The sequence below is a fragment of the Caretta caretta genome, chromosome 14 (assembly GCF_965140235.1).
Source record: "Caretta caretta isolate rCarCar2 chromosome 14, rCarCar1.hap1, whole genome shotgun sequence".
Classification (NCBI taxonomy): Eukaryota; Metazoa; Chordata; order Testudines; family Cheloniidae; genus Caretta; species Caretta caretta.
In genome coordinates, this window is record NC_134219.1 from 14,659,985 (window position 1) to 14,674,550 (window position 14,566).

The 14,566-nt window shown below is 47.1% G+C and overlaps 1 protein-coding gene across 2 annotated transcripts in view; it reads right to left on the reverse strand.

Annotated features, from left to right (window-relative positions):
* Nucleotides 1–479: 479 nt before the first annotated feature.
* Nucleotides 480–14,566, reverse strand: part of HID1 (HID1 domain containing) — a 47,880-nt gene continuing 33,793 nt past the window's right edge. The window contains exons 12-19 of one of the 2 annotated variants that reach the window (XM_048817973.2): nt 13,562–13,640; nt 12,649–12,813; nt 10,542–10,769; nt 9,136–9,302; nt 4,475–4,555; nt 3,927–4,018; nt 3,325–3,483; nt 480–2,823 (exon numbers count right to left, since the gene is read on the reverse strand). In XM_048817973.2, coding sequence (XP_048673930.1) covers nt 2,760–2,823; nt 3,325–3,483; nt 3,927–4,018; nt 4,475–4,555; nt 9,136–9,302; nt 10,542–10,769; nt 12,649–12,813; nt 13,562–13,640 — 1,035 coding nt within the window. In that variant the 3' untranslated portion in view covers nt 480–2,759. The remainder of the gene's footprint in view (nt 2,824–3,324; nt 3,484–3,926; nt 4,019–4,474; nt 4,556–9,135; nt 9,303–10,541; nt 10,770–12,648; nt 12,814–13,561; nt 13,641–14,566) is intronic. The other variant, XM_075119263.1, reaches the window with a different exon arrangement.

The following is a 14,566-nucleotide window of genomic DNA, read 5'->3' on the forward strand; positions in this document are numbered from 1 at the left end:
AAAATCTAAATATAAGGATAGTTAAGATCTGGAACAGGCTTCCAAGGGAGGTTGTGGAATCCCCAACACTGGAGGTTTTTAAGAACAGGTTGAACAAACACCTGTCAGGGTTGGTCTAGGTTTACTGGATCCTGGCTCAGTACAGGGGGCTGGACTTGATGACATCTCAAGGTCCCTTCTAGCCCTATATTTCTATAGTTCTATGTACTCATTATTCATATAAGTATCTAATCCTGTGTTGGAATCCTGTGAAGCCCTTGGACTCAGTCATTTTAACAGACCCTATTCACAGCATATCAAAGGCTGGGAATGCACAGGTCAGGTAAGTTTACCAGGGATAACCAGGTGGTAAGCCACCCGTTGCAAAGGAAACCAGGACACCATATCCTCCAGTCACATAAATCATACAGTAGGCCCCCAGAAGTAACATAAACAAGATCATTATCCCCCTCTGGGACAGACAGAGTCAAAGCAGGTGCCATGTTTAAGATAATTTTATATCTCTATAGGTTAGCAAATAGTTTACAGTGCAATTTGATTTCCATGGAACAAAGACTGAACTTGAAACATCAAGAAACATAAAACTGCAGAGGAACTCCCAAAGGAACAGAAGATACACAAAGCAAACTGAAAGGACGGAAGATACCACAAAACCAGTGTGCATGACAGGGGCAGGGGAAAAGCAAGCATCCAGGACACAAGTAGTCCCTTGTCCAGCTGTGACGTGCAGGTGCGGTACAATCAGAGGTCAGCCCATCGCAGGGCTTCATCAATCACATTCTTCAGATGAGAGATATTCCAAGCAAAATAGAGACTTCAATCTGTAAATGTCTTTATACAGATGCGGGGGAGGTGGCAGAAATGATGACAAAATGCATTGGGGGTGAAGAGAAAAAAGGTTCCCTTCATCTATCTCTTGTCCTTCAAGGATATTCCAGGCTATACGCCAGTACCAAACTGGGCTGGGGGTTTTAGTCCAGTTCCAGCACCACAGGAGGGGGACTGCTTTGATACTAGATCAGTGAGCTACCCATACTAAACCAGAAAGAGGGCTACTGCACGGCGGCTGCCCATACCACAGCATGGACCTCCTCATAAGGGGAAGAGCTACAGGGTGGCGGCCCCATAACACATCTGCCCCCTGCATACGGGGGCAGGGAGAATGGTTTACATGGAGTCATCTACAGCAGTGGTTCTAAAACTAGGGATCAAGAATGGCTGTCCTTGGTGGTCTGCAGAACGAAACACTAAGGACTAAGCAGTAGGGGAGTTAGAACTTGGTCCGTGAAAGGATCCCTCTCATCCTGTGGCTCATGTCTGCACCATGAGGACCTTCCAGTGGAACAGAAACATCTCTGACTCACACCCTAATCTACAGAACTGCAACCCTGCACTGCTGCATCAAGCACAACTTCACAATATCTTGTGATTGAGGCAGATGATCTCCCAATATCCCAGCAAACTATAGGTTCCCACACTTACCATGCCTGGGATCCAATACAGTCTAGCTTTTTTAATCCAGAAGCCATCAAGGCCTCCTGAAGGATCCAACTTCACTCCAGTGGTCACTCCCACCAGTGCCTAGCTGCTTTTCTCCTGCTGCCTTCAACATGCTGCTTAAGACTTCCCTGAGACCTTCCTTCAGCCCCTTGCCCTGAAAAAGCAGTGCACAACTGATCCCTTCCACCATTCCCCACATGCCAGGACAACATGCCCAGCAAGGAAGATGGGTTATAGCTTTTTCCAAGGCTAGACAATGGTGACCCTTCAATCAATTGGAATGGAGGGCGACACAAACTGTTCCTTTCTCCTTGCAAGGAAAAGCCTGTTGATGCCTACAGGTCCAGCCCTTTCCTCCTAGCCTTTGCACTGACCCCCTTAGTCTGAGTAAGGTATTCAAACTGGCTTTAAACACATACACTCTGGTCATTTAAAGAGCCCATCTCTAAGGGCACAGCATCATTCCTGGTCTGCAAACCTCCAGGGCAGTGAGTGACAAAGTGGGGAAGAAGGGGAAAGGACAGAGCTCTGGACTCCGCACTGAAGCACTGGCTTACAGCAACCAAAGAAGGGGAAGGAAAGAGGGACTCAAAACACAGACATGAAGTGGATGAACAAATAGATTCCCTTTAGCATTCCCTTTTCATTCAGCTGGTAAATAAAGATCCTCCAGCCCTGCCATGGACAGTGAGGAGAGGCAGCAGCAAGACGACCTGAAACCTGATGGAGTCTTGGAATAAATTCTTTGGAAAAGAACCACAAAAACTATGTATTTCTACAATAAAAAAAAAAAAAAGCACCTCCTGTAGCAGCAGCTTCCCTCGCTGACCCAGTTTAACTCTTTACATTCAGAGTCTTTTAATCAAATGCTGAATCTGACCAGTGGGTGAGGGAGCGGAGGTCATAGCCTCCAGCTGGTCAGGTTCAGGTTTATCTCCAGACCAAAGCCAGGAGTGAGAGAATGACAGAAGAGCTAAGAACGATCTGGTTTCTAGTGCAACAACCACAATGGATACTCCCTAGGTATCTTTCACTCAGGGTTCCTGGGGAGGGGTAGGAAGGGAGGTGGGCTAAGGGGCAGGTATCTCTGAGCAGACCCTGATTAAAGCTTAAAATGACAGGTAGGTAAATGGAAGTGATTGTCCTTTTGGTCTCTCAGCTGGCTGTGAAATGCACGAATAGCTGTGATGGAGCAGTGCACAGTGAGGTCCTTGTTTCCAGTGTTTCTCTCTTAGCAGAGGTAAGTGCATTCTCTCATCTTAGACTCGCTGAATTTCAAATAGCTTCACGTCTGTGTCATACCAGACGGGGGGATCCACATTCCTGGAAGAGAAAAAGACGGTCACGTCACTTGCCATGAAACAAAACAATGTCGATGGCACTCAAATCTTGCCAGCTGGGATAACAAGAACTGAGACATTTATCGCTTGGCAAAGAGGAGAATCAACAGCTGTGAGCTCCCACAAAGCCAGCACTCCTGGCCCAATGTCCTGTAGTGCCTCCTATGAGCAGAGGCAGGGACAGGAAGAGCTGCAAGACCTCAGGCAGGCAGCACTCCTCCATCATTTCCCTGCAATACCTCCTGCTTGGAGATACAGGCATTGGAGCAGTTTTGCTCTCCCACTACCAGCGTGTCTACACTATTCCCTATAGCACCCGCTGCTGGAAAAGGAAAGTCCTAGAGTAGCTGCAAGTTCTCCCAGCACTCTACACCGACTAAGGGAGGGAGGGTCTAGAGCTGGCTGCTCTACAGACTAGGGATTTGCACCGAAACCTTGCTATTGCTAGGAAAAGACGGGCTTAGAGTGCATCTAGCTGGTTTACCTTAAATAAATAACTCCCCACATGTAGGTTCGGAACCACATGGCAGTGCCCGAGTTAGCCTGGTACTTGCGGATCAGGATGGGGTGAGGAACAGGTAACAGTCCCACTAGAGTTCCATGCTGCAAGAACTTGAGGATTTCAGATTCATCTGTGAGGCCCCTGCAGAGAGAGAGAGAGAGAGAGAATGTGAGCATCCAGGACATCGTCAGTTGCCGTTTGTGGAATCTGCTGCAGCAGAAATTACTGACCCAGGCAAACACATACATGCCATGTTTGGACAGATACACACAGCCCGTGGACTTGACTCCTGAACTGCTCCCACTGAAAAGAGGAGATTATGTAAGTGACGAGATAAACAGTAAGCTTGGGGAGAATCTAGCACCTGGTATCTGCTGGAGTTGTAAATATAGCTGAACACACCGCAAGAGTAAAGAAATAGATGAATTTGAATTAGTGGCCTGATTTCCTGGGCTTTAAGCACGCACTCGAGTCCATCCCTGGTAAAATCCTAGATTGTCTCCCAGATGACAGCATATCCTTTAGCCTCTCACAACCAGCCTCCACTCAAAACCCTGCAACCTCCCAGAACACAACAAGCTTACTTATCAATGCAGATCTTCTCCACCTGGGGAACCAGCACTTGTAAGAGCCGCATGATTGTCTGCAGAGGCAGCTTCGATTTCCAAGACAGCACCTGTGGGTGCAAACGCCCCCCAAAGGAGATGAGTGCCTCATGGAGAAGGGTCTGAATAGCTCACAGGTTATGTTAGTGCTTAGCAATTCAAGTATCTCTGCTTACAGTATGTTGAGTATTCAGATTTGGAAGTCCCTGAAGAGGGATGTGTATCTAGTGGGATAAACGGCAAGTCAGTGGGAATCTCTGGAGAAGGATCTGTCCATACTTAGGGTCTCTCTCTAAGGCCTATCACATTAGTACAGAAGCCTGGATATGCACCAATGGACTGACCTAAAGCTTACTCTATGGGAGTCATTCCCCTGGCTTTGGATCAGGCCCCAAATCAGTGGAAATCACTGCAGAGAGATTCATCTGCAGCACTATTCTCAGCACAGCTGGGACATCCCAGCTTCAGAGACAGGAATTCTATCCCAATCCTTCCTCAGGTATTTCCCCTGTCGCGGCTCCTCTCACCCAGTCAGAAGTCGGCGTCCACTGCCCACTCAAGGATGCACTGGACAAACGCCTTCGATCCCGTTTGGGCTGCGATGCCTCCTATTAATAATACAATCAGAGTCAGCATGAGCATGGAATAGTTAGCAGTATCTGTTTTCTGCTGAACACCGTCTCTTCCTCCTGGCCACCCCGGAGAATCACTATGCAAAGCAGCCTGGCCAGGTCCCCAGGGAAAAGGTAACACCACCAGCATTTCATTACCCGCTGTTTGGTCTAATGCACTAGCCTTTAACTTTGAAATGGCCTGGGTTCAAAGAGAGATTAGCCAGGGGTCAAATTGCATGAGGAAGTGGCAAGGTTACAACTCTGGACACAAACCTTGATGTTGCTACTAAGCCCATGAGCAGTGGAATAGTTAATGGAACCTATGTGACGGAGAAAAGTGAGTTTGGGCCTGTGTTTTGCTTCTTTCTGATATGGAAAGAAGGTCCGAGTCATACAGGGATTAAACAAACAAAAGAGAAGCCAAAGCTTTCCAAAGCGACTAGCGATTTATGGGTGTTGCCATTTTTTGGTGCCCAACTTGAGACACCTTAACAGGGCTCAATTTTCTGAGACTGGGTGAGCAGCACTTTGTGAAAAACAAGCCATGCCTCTTTAGGGTGTCTTAAGAGAGAAATCAAAACATAGGCCCTAAAAATCACTAGTCACTTTGGAGAGCCTTGGCCAAAGAGTTTTAAATAGTCTGATTACAAACCTCTTCCTCTCTCAACTACTCTGGTTTTACACCTTCGAGACTAGTGCTGTCATAATCCTCCTAGTTCTGTGGTCACTCAGAGTCTGCCATGTTTTCCTAGAAGACTAGACCTGAATATTTCTCATTCAAAAAGCTGGAAAAATACCCCCTTTATAAAATCATTTCAGGCCTTCTTTGTACAGGGTAAAAAGGAGCCCAAATTTCCTTTGTAAGTCACCTTTATATTGTCATTATTAGGGCTTAGCGTCAACACTCCCCATTGAGTTTAATGAAACCAGTTCTCACTTCCTAAGGTCATTGTCTCATCTATACTCGCAGAGGCAGTAAACCAGCTCTGCGTGAGTTCCTGCAGGTCATCTTCACAACCAGAATCACAGAAGTGCCGGTACTTAGGAATGGTTCATTTCTGCTGCTGGGCAGAGGGAATATCACTGATTCTCCACAGGCATGTGACCTTATTCCACAGAACCCTGGCAGATGCAGGCCTTGATTTTGGGGGGAGGGATAGCTCAGTGGTTTGAGCATTGGCCTGCTAAACCCAGGGTTGTGAGCTCAATCCTTGAGGGGCCATTTAGGGATCTGAGGCAAAAATTGGGGATTGATCCTGCTTTGAGCAGGGGGTCTAGATGACCTCCTGAGGTCTCTTCCAACCCTGATATGCCATGATTTGTCCTACTCATGCTTAAAGACAGGTACTCACTTAAGTAACCTGGTGACTCAGGGCCAAAACCAGCACCACACCTTATTGGATGAGGGGGTCAGGAAAACAAGTGGGGGGAATCTCAGTTCTCTGGAATTCTATTTATTCTGGTCTATTCAACATCTGAACGATAAGGCAGTTTTGCAATGTTTGCAGTTATAACATCCTTATGGTTCAGCTTCAGTATCCTGTTTCAATTAAGCTTCTAAAAATAAATTCATAAAAATACCTGTTTTAGCAGACCCGCCCTGACCCCTTTCCTCTTTCTCTCTCTCTCTCATAGTTCTTCCCCACTTCCTGCCATCGCCTAGCAGCTGGCTGGCTGCTGACATGTTTAGGGTACGTTGGATGGAATTATGCTACAATATGTTAAACAAAGATGCTTTCGAAATGGTTCCCACTGATAAAAGGAGATCATGCAGTAAGCTCAATGGAATGTTTTAACTCAGTTAGTGTGGGCAGGAGATTGAACTTCACGCTACTGGGCTAAGGGTCTTGGCGGGGGAGTGTGGAAACAGCCAGTTTAGAAAAGGGAGATGATTTACGCAAGTGTTCCCTGCTCACTTGTTTAGATGGTCTGAACCAACTAGATCAATGTGGATCCATGGAGACGGGCATGTGCCTAAACTGAAGTACCATGTGACTGTACTATTATAACCCTGACCCTTCTTCACCCCACCACTCCCTAGGTTTTGCTGCTCATCTCATCAAGTCTACTGTTTGGCCCCAGTCCTGCCAACGCTTAGGTATACAAGTAGTCCTGTTGGATTCATGCACATAGTTACTCGCATGTGTAGGTGTCTGCAAGATTGGGCTCCTTTGCCTCAGTCCTGCCTTTTCAGCCACGTGATCAGACCCCCTAAGCCCATGTATAACTAAAGCCACAGAGAGAGTCATTAGAGGAGATGGAGTCCCTTGCTCAGTGCATTAGACCGCAACAGTGCCTTTGAGCTGCTAAATCTTGTGATCATGGAATCATAGAATATCAGGGTTGGAAGGGACCTCAGGAGGTCATCTAATCCAACCCCCTGCTCAAAGCAGAACCAATCCCCAACTAAATCATCCCAGCCAGGGCTTTGTCAAGCCTGACCTTCAGAATTGATTCCTTGAGGACCAGCTCCATGATTTTTCCAGGGACTGAGGTGAGGCTGACTGGCCCGTAGTTCCCAGGATCCTCCTTCTTCCCTTTTTTAAAGATGGGCACTACATTAACCTTTTTCCAGTCGTCCTTGACTTCCCCCAATCGCCATGAGTTTTCAAAGATAATGTGTGAGTGATGTATGAGTTGTTCAGCTGTAGGCAGCCAGCTGGCAAGGGAAAGGGAATCTGTGGCAGCCCAAGTGCAAATAAGCAGCAGCCTAGCCTGAGCTCCCCATGATGGTCATTGGACTGGGTCCTATGCAACCATCAAGGTGCCCATGTTGGAAGGTTTCACACATCTCAAAGTCGCAGGCAGCCAGGGGGATGAGGGGACAAGGGCCATGAATAACCTGTGATCTTAAAGGGAAATCTGTGACAAACTTTCAGACCAAGAAAGCAGTTTACATTTCTCAAGGGAAAAGGGAAGAAACTGGATTTGTTTTAAATGAGAGCTGAGATCAGCCTTGGCAACTTCACTCTATGCAGAGGTTGCCTATGTTTGAAAGAGCAGCCTGCACATTACAATGCTGAGACAATCCAGGGCTACTGGTCTGTGACTAGGGCTCTTAGGTACTAATACAAATACTAATTTCACTGCAGATGGAATTTTACCTTAACCAGGTTCGCTCTAGGCAGGTTCCAACACATACATACCAAACCAAGCCACTGCCCCCTTCCCACTTCTCTTCTACACTGGGTGAATTTATATTTATATTTTTGGCTCTAGACTGTTCTCAATGGTAGCAGATGACAGAACGAGGAGTAATGGTCTCAAGTTGCAGTGGGGGAGGTTTAGATTGGATATTAGGAAAAACTTTTTCACTAAGAGGGTGGTGAAATACTGGAATGCGTTACCTAGGGGGTTGGTAGAATCTCCTTCCTTAGAGGTTTTTAAGGTCAGGCTTGACAAAGCCCTGGCTGGGATGATTTAACTAGGATTTGGTCCTGTTTCGAGCAGGGGGTTGGACTAGATGACCTTCTGGGGTCCCTTCCAACCCTTATATTCTATGATTCTATGATATGGGTGTGATTGACCAGCCATTCCAAACAAGGCTCGGGGAACCCAGAAAAGAAGCTGGGGAAAGCTCACATATTGTACAAGGGATAGTCTTGCCCTCCAGTTGCCGGAGGTGCAATGTCCATAGGGAAGCAAAACACCATGGTGGATAATGAATAAGAGCACCATGTTTTTCACAAATGCAAAATAACACAAAATAAAATGAAAAACTATTCCAATAACATAAAACAAAAACTCCACTGCAGCGGCTGTGTAGCTCCGGTCCATGGGGCTGGGCCCGGCTCCCTGCTCCAGGCGCTGCAACGTGGCCCTGCCAGGTCACGCCACAGAGAGTGGGTAGCCAGCCCCAGCCCTGCAGGATAGGAACTGCCACTACAGCACGAGTGTGGGGTGGTTTGCTCTACACCTCAACCCCCACAGCGCCTCACACCCCCAGGGGGCAGGACGCCAGGATAAAATGAAATAGCAAGAAATTCCTGAAAAATAAAATGAAAGATTATAACAAACATCAGAAGAATTTCCCGCTCTAGGAACGAGTGCTTAAGCAGAGCCATGTCTATAAACGTGCCTTCCCTATCAGGGAGAGGACCCCTATGACAGCACACGAGGTGTGCCCTGAGAAAGCGCCTCAGGGCTTGCAGTATTGCACGGAAAGGGCTGGCTGAACAATTAACGGCATGCAATAAAAGAGCAGACTGGCTCTGCTGGAACTGGAATAGTGCAGCTTGGTGGGTTCTTGATGGGAAAGTAGCAGGCCGACACTGTGACAAGGGCCTGGGAGGCAAGCACTACGGTGATTCACAGAGCGTGAAGCGTCTCCTTAGCACAAACAGTGGAACTGCTGCTGCTTTAGATGAAAGTCTCAGTCAAGCCCTGCAAGGAGAGAAGGCAAGGTTGGCAGCTTCTATGCCACAGTGTCCTTGGGCTATGGGTGGTTTTAAAATTCTACTGCTTTGCAATCTGCCTTAGGACCATACACTTTACCCCTTGGATGAAGGCCGTCCTGTCAGGGCCTCTCCTTCGGGGTTCATAGACTTTCACCCATTCAGTGCTGTTTTACAGACCTTTCCATGCAGGAGAGGAGCACAGGGCCTTACCCCGCTCCAGGACTCTGGGTCACTAACAACCGCAGCCGGGCTACCCTCCGAAGGAGACCGTGATGACTCTGGCTCTAGGGAGCGCATGGTCCCGTCTTCCGATACCTGCGATTTCTCTGTGAGCTTGTCAATGCCTGAATTCAGAGGGAGAGTTAGAAAGTCTAAGCAAGAGCTCTGAAGTGGCCTATCCTTTAGGTCCTACAAAAACAAATTCCCTGCACTTCTGTTTCCATCTGAAATGCTCTCCCTTTGCCCTAACCCCCACCCCACATAGGTAAAGGAGTGACTGTATCTACAGGAGCGAGAGTCACTGGTATAACAACAGGCATGAATCCAAACCAATAAACTGGGGCCCAAGGCTGTGTGGAGCCTATTCGTTCAGCCTAAGAGAGGCTTATTTCAGTTTAGTTAAACCCGTTCCTAAGTGACTTAGGCTAAACTGCAACAAGCCCTTCTTATCCTGAGAAAAAAGTGTCCATTAGAACATAAGAACGGCCATACTGGGTCAGACCAAAGGTCCATCTAGCCCAGTATCCTGTCTTCCGACAGTGATCAGTGCCAGTTGCTTCAGAGGGAATGAACAGAACAGGTAATCATCAAGTGATCCATTCCCTGTCACCCATTCCCAGCTTCCGGCAAACAGAGGCTAGGGACACCATCCCTGCCCATCCTGGCTAATAGCCATTGATGGACCTATCCTCCATGAATTTATCCAGTGCTTTTTTGAACCCTGTTATGGTCTTGGCCTTCACAACGTATTCTGGCAAGGAGTTCCACAGGTTGACTGTGCATTGTGTGAAGAAATACTTCCTTTTGTTTGTTTTAAATCTGCTGCCTATTAATTTCAATAACATTTCCTTATTTACTTTCTCCACACCAGTCATGATTTTATAGACCTCTACCATATCCCCCCTTAGTCCTCTCTTTTCCTAGCTGAAAAGTCCCCATCTTATTAATCTCTCCTCATATGGAAGCTGTTCCATACCTCTAATCATTTTTGTTGCCCTTTTCTGAACCTTTTCCAATTCCAATATATCTTTTCTGAGATGGGGAGATCACATCTGATTGCAGTATTTAAGATGGGAGCATACTAGGGATTTATATAGAGGCAATATGATATTTTCTGTCTTATTATCTATTCCTTTCTTGATGATTCCCAACATTCACTTAGCTTTTTTGACTGCTGCTGCACATTAAGCAGATGTTAATCATTTTTAAACCGATACAGTTACACTGGTGTAACTTGCTCCTATAGACAAGCCCTTAGACTTTTCCAAAACCCAGGCAAAGGCTGAGTCCTGGCCACATCTTGTAGAGAAGGCCTCCAGGCCCTCCTCACCAAACCTCCACTGTAAAAGTTAGCCAAGGCTGACCTGGAGTTGCCACCAGACTAGTCTTCAATGTCCCTGGCTCAGCAGGAGCAGCAGGGCGGGACCCTTCCATGGAGAGCCCGTCCTGCGAGTTGGTGCGAGAAATGGGCTCTGGCGTCTTCTTCTTGCGCTGCAGAGCTTTCTGGATGGACTGAGCATCCGTGGGCAAGTTGGCCAGCTGGTGAAACACGTTCCGCTTGCGGATGATGGCGTAGACCAAGTTGGAGTTCCCTGGGAATCATAGCAACAAAATGAGCAGAGAGAAAAGGTTCCAAGATCTCTAACATGATCTACCACCAGGAACCCGGGCATCCCAAAGGGAACACAGTAAACCAGCATGCATTAGCAGGGCACCTGGCAGTTCAGAAAGCCTCACCTCCACCAACAAAGGCAACCTGCACAAGGGGAAAACTGGACTTGCATCCTTTGTGCTCCTTTATGACATATAAAGATCTGAGAAATTCAGGTTCTGTCTAGGCTGGAAGACACTATGATTAACGATAAGGTTATGTCATGGAGATCATGGATTCCATGACTTCCAGAGACCTCCGAGACATTTTCAGCTTCAGCCCCAGGGTGGTGGGGCTGGAGCTGTCAGTTGGTGGGGGGTACTTGGAGCTCCCAGCCGCCGTGGGTAGGCATGGGGACATCCGGAGCACTGAGCAGCTGTGGGGACTGCGGAGCCATCAACCACTAGGGCTGCAGTGGGGACCCCAGAGCTGTCAGCTGCTGGGGCTGCAGCAGGGACCTCAGAGCCGTCAGCCACTGTGGCAGTTGGTGCTGGACTCACTGCAACAGTGCTCGGGCTTTCTTCCCTGCACTGGGCTCAGGCTTCAGTCATCCCTCCTCAGACTCCTTTCCATTATTTTTAGTAAAAGTCACAGACAGGTCATGGGTTTCCATGAATTTTTGTTTATTGCCCGTGACCTGTCCGTGACTTTTACTAAAAATAACCATGACACGATATTTACCTTCACTGTGATGATTGGAGAACTAGTAAAATATCACAAGAGTCAAGAAAGTGACATTTTAGTAACTGAGAGCAGAAGGGATTTTTAGTCAGACTGTTTAAAACTGTTTTCTGTTAACACATATTTAATTCAAGTGCCTAGTTAACATTTTGGAGAAAGGATGTCTTTGTTAATAACGCCACATCCCTCCCTCTTTGATTAAGAGCTCACAACATGTGACCTCCAAAAAAAAAAAACACCAAACAAACCCCACATGGAAGACCGAGTCAAAATGCCTGATATTCCTAAGGGGAAAATAAAACAACTTTAAAAAAATCCCACACACATACACCCACTTCCTCATCGTGGACTGTTTTTACCCATCACAAAGCACTGTAAAAGGGCACAACTCCGTCAGTTAAAGCAGTCACTTGAAGAAAAATGGAGCTCCCTTTTCCAGTTCTTTTTTATTTTTGAAATCACTGCACTATCTCTGAACAGGAGAGTCCAGGAGCACCCAGGAGGCTGTCAGATACCATTCCATTTCTGCACAAGTCAGAATGGTGGACAGGGCTGGAACTCGTTCAGTAAATATTCAACCTCCTCCAAGTAATGAGGAGTTTCTCCTCTAACTGAGGAACATTTCAAACACCCAGAGCTGCAAAGCTAGGAGGCACATTTAAAAATTATACAAAAAAGTGAGAGGCTGCTTTCCTCCTTCCTCTACAAAGCTGAACAATTTAAGCAGTTTGAGTCCATCACTAAGCCATGTTTCTGGGTATTCCCACCCCCCCTCACACACACTCACTGTACCCATCATTTGTGGCTTACACTTCAAGGGAGGGATCCTGCCTCACCCTATCATCCATCTCAGGCCTTGTGTGTACAGGGTTTTTCTTTGCACTGGTAACTAGCAAAGCCCCACTTTGCACCAGTGTGGTGTGTCTACATTAGGGCTTGGCACCAGAGTAGCTACATTGGTACAAACTTCTCTAATCTAGACAAGCCCGCTGCTAGCTGGTTTCTGCACCATCTTTCCTGGGCAAAAGAGAGTGAACAGTTTGTATCTCAGAGCAATATTTTCTCTGAAATTCCTCCCCAGGCTCCTTGGACGGAGACAGCAGAACGAAGTCAGAGCTGGCTCACCTTTAGCTACTTACCGTCAAACTGGTACTGGATGATGTTATTGAAAACCTCCAGCAGGAAGAAGATGAGATGGTGGTTCTGGACCGTGGAGAAGAGGAACCAGGTGGTGGAAAAGGCCTCCAGGAGGTGCAGCAGCTTGTTGGCAGCAACCATGGAAAGAGACTTCAGGTAGGGAGACACTACGGGAAGGGAAGAGAGAGGAATGGGCAGAGTGGAGAGAGAAGACTGATTAGAGGAAGTAGGTTAATTCGTAAGAAAGTCCCACTGTAAGCCCTCACTGATCTGCTCACATACTCCTTATTGACAAGTCTCATGGGATTTTACAGGGATGAACCCAATAGGGTCCTATAGAAATCACTCTAAAAACCTATAGAATTGAAGAGAGAGAGATGCTCTCTATAGATTTTTTTTTAAAAAGCATCAGAAGAGACATCATTGGCTACAATTCAGACCCAGCTACCTTCATCTGAAAACCACTGGCGCCACCTGCTGAAGAAGAGTTAGTATTACACCTCTTCAGTCCTGTCCCAAACACTTCCTTTAGCTCTTTTTGCCCTTGTTCAGGTTACCCCTCTGGCACCTTGTTCCCACCCTCCTCTGCAGGGAAAGCTCGCAAGGGGAGGGGTCCAATTCATTAGCCATCCAACTCCAACCAGCATTCTTCCCACCCAGCCCCGTTTCCACAGGTGCTCTCCAGTGAAGTGGGGATCTTCCAGATCGGCTTTACCCCAAAAGCTGCGCAGGCTAATTCCCCTGCAGCACCTTCCTGCCCTGACCATTGCTGCCACCTTCTATGCTAACTACAAGTTAAACTGGACCAGCCAATGCTACCAAACCTAGGCAACAGTTAGATTCCTACACTCAAATTACCAGGAAAACCCAGACCCTCCCCCGGAGGCTGCTTTACTCCGAGTCGGGGCTGCTTACCATTCACGATGACGGTGAGCAGGCAGTCGAAGAGGGGCTGCAGCCGCTGGTGCCCGCTGGTTATGATCTTGTGAAAGACCTACAGCAAGGAAGGACTTGAGCAATGGGAGAGCCAGCACAGCTGCACTGTTGAAATAACTATCCCCACAAATACCAGTCCCACCCCCATGCTAATAGCTTCCTGACAACATTCATTCCTAGGCAGGGCCTGTGTACTCTGCAATTACACAGGCATGGAATGCAGCTCTTGCAGTAGACTTGTGCTCCAGGAGTCTAAGCTTTCATTTATACAGACTCCTTTCCAGCCCTTACGGTTAAGGGCATATTAAAAACAGAAACTGAGTGCAAGCTGATGCAGTGCCATCTTCCTGAAGTCTGGAGACAACCTAAAATAAGAGAGGTGTGACCTGCCCTATTAATCTCAATAAGGTGTTAACCCTGAAACCCAGTGATGGCATTTAAACATCAATATGAGCTAACAATTTCGCTGCCAATTTTAGCAGAAACATCTAGTTAATGCACTTATCCCACAATCTCAAACTCACTCCCATGCCTCCCCAGGTGCCAAAAGCCTCAGCTGCCCCCTCAGCTGAGAGAAACTTCATCTTGCCCCCCCCCCCCCACTCCATTACAGTAATGCACTGTCAACACAAGAGTCTGCAGCCCACTGATAATTTAGATGTAGTATAAAATACATTGAATTTAATATAAAATAAAAAGCACAGGGGACACTTCACTGATTGTTTCAGAGTAACAGCCGTGTTAGTCTGTATTCGCAAAAAGAAAAGGAGTACTTGTGTCTCTAAGTACTTGAGTCTCTAAGGTGCCACAAGTACTCCTTTTCTTTTTACTGATTGTGTTATTCATTTTCATATTTCATTCAGTACAGGCCTCCATTTTTTAATTCTACCTGAAGCTGCTACAGAAAGTACAACAGAAACCATGGGGCTTTGCAGCTGATTTCAGGACCAGCTGCCAGAGTACATGGGCTTTGTTTACAGGCAT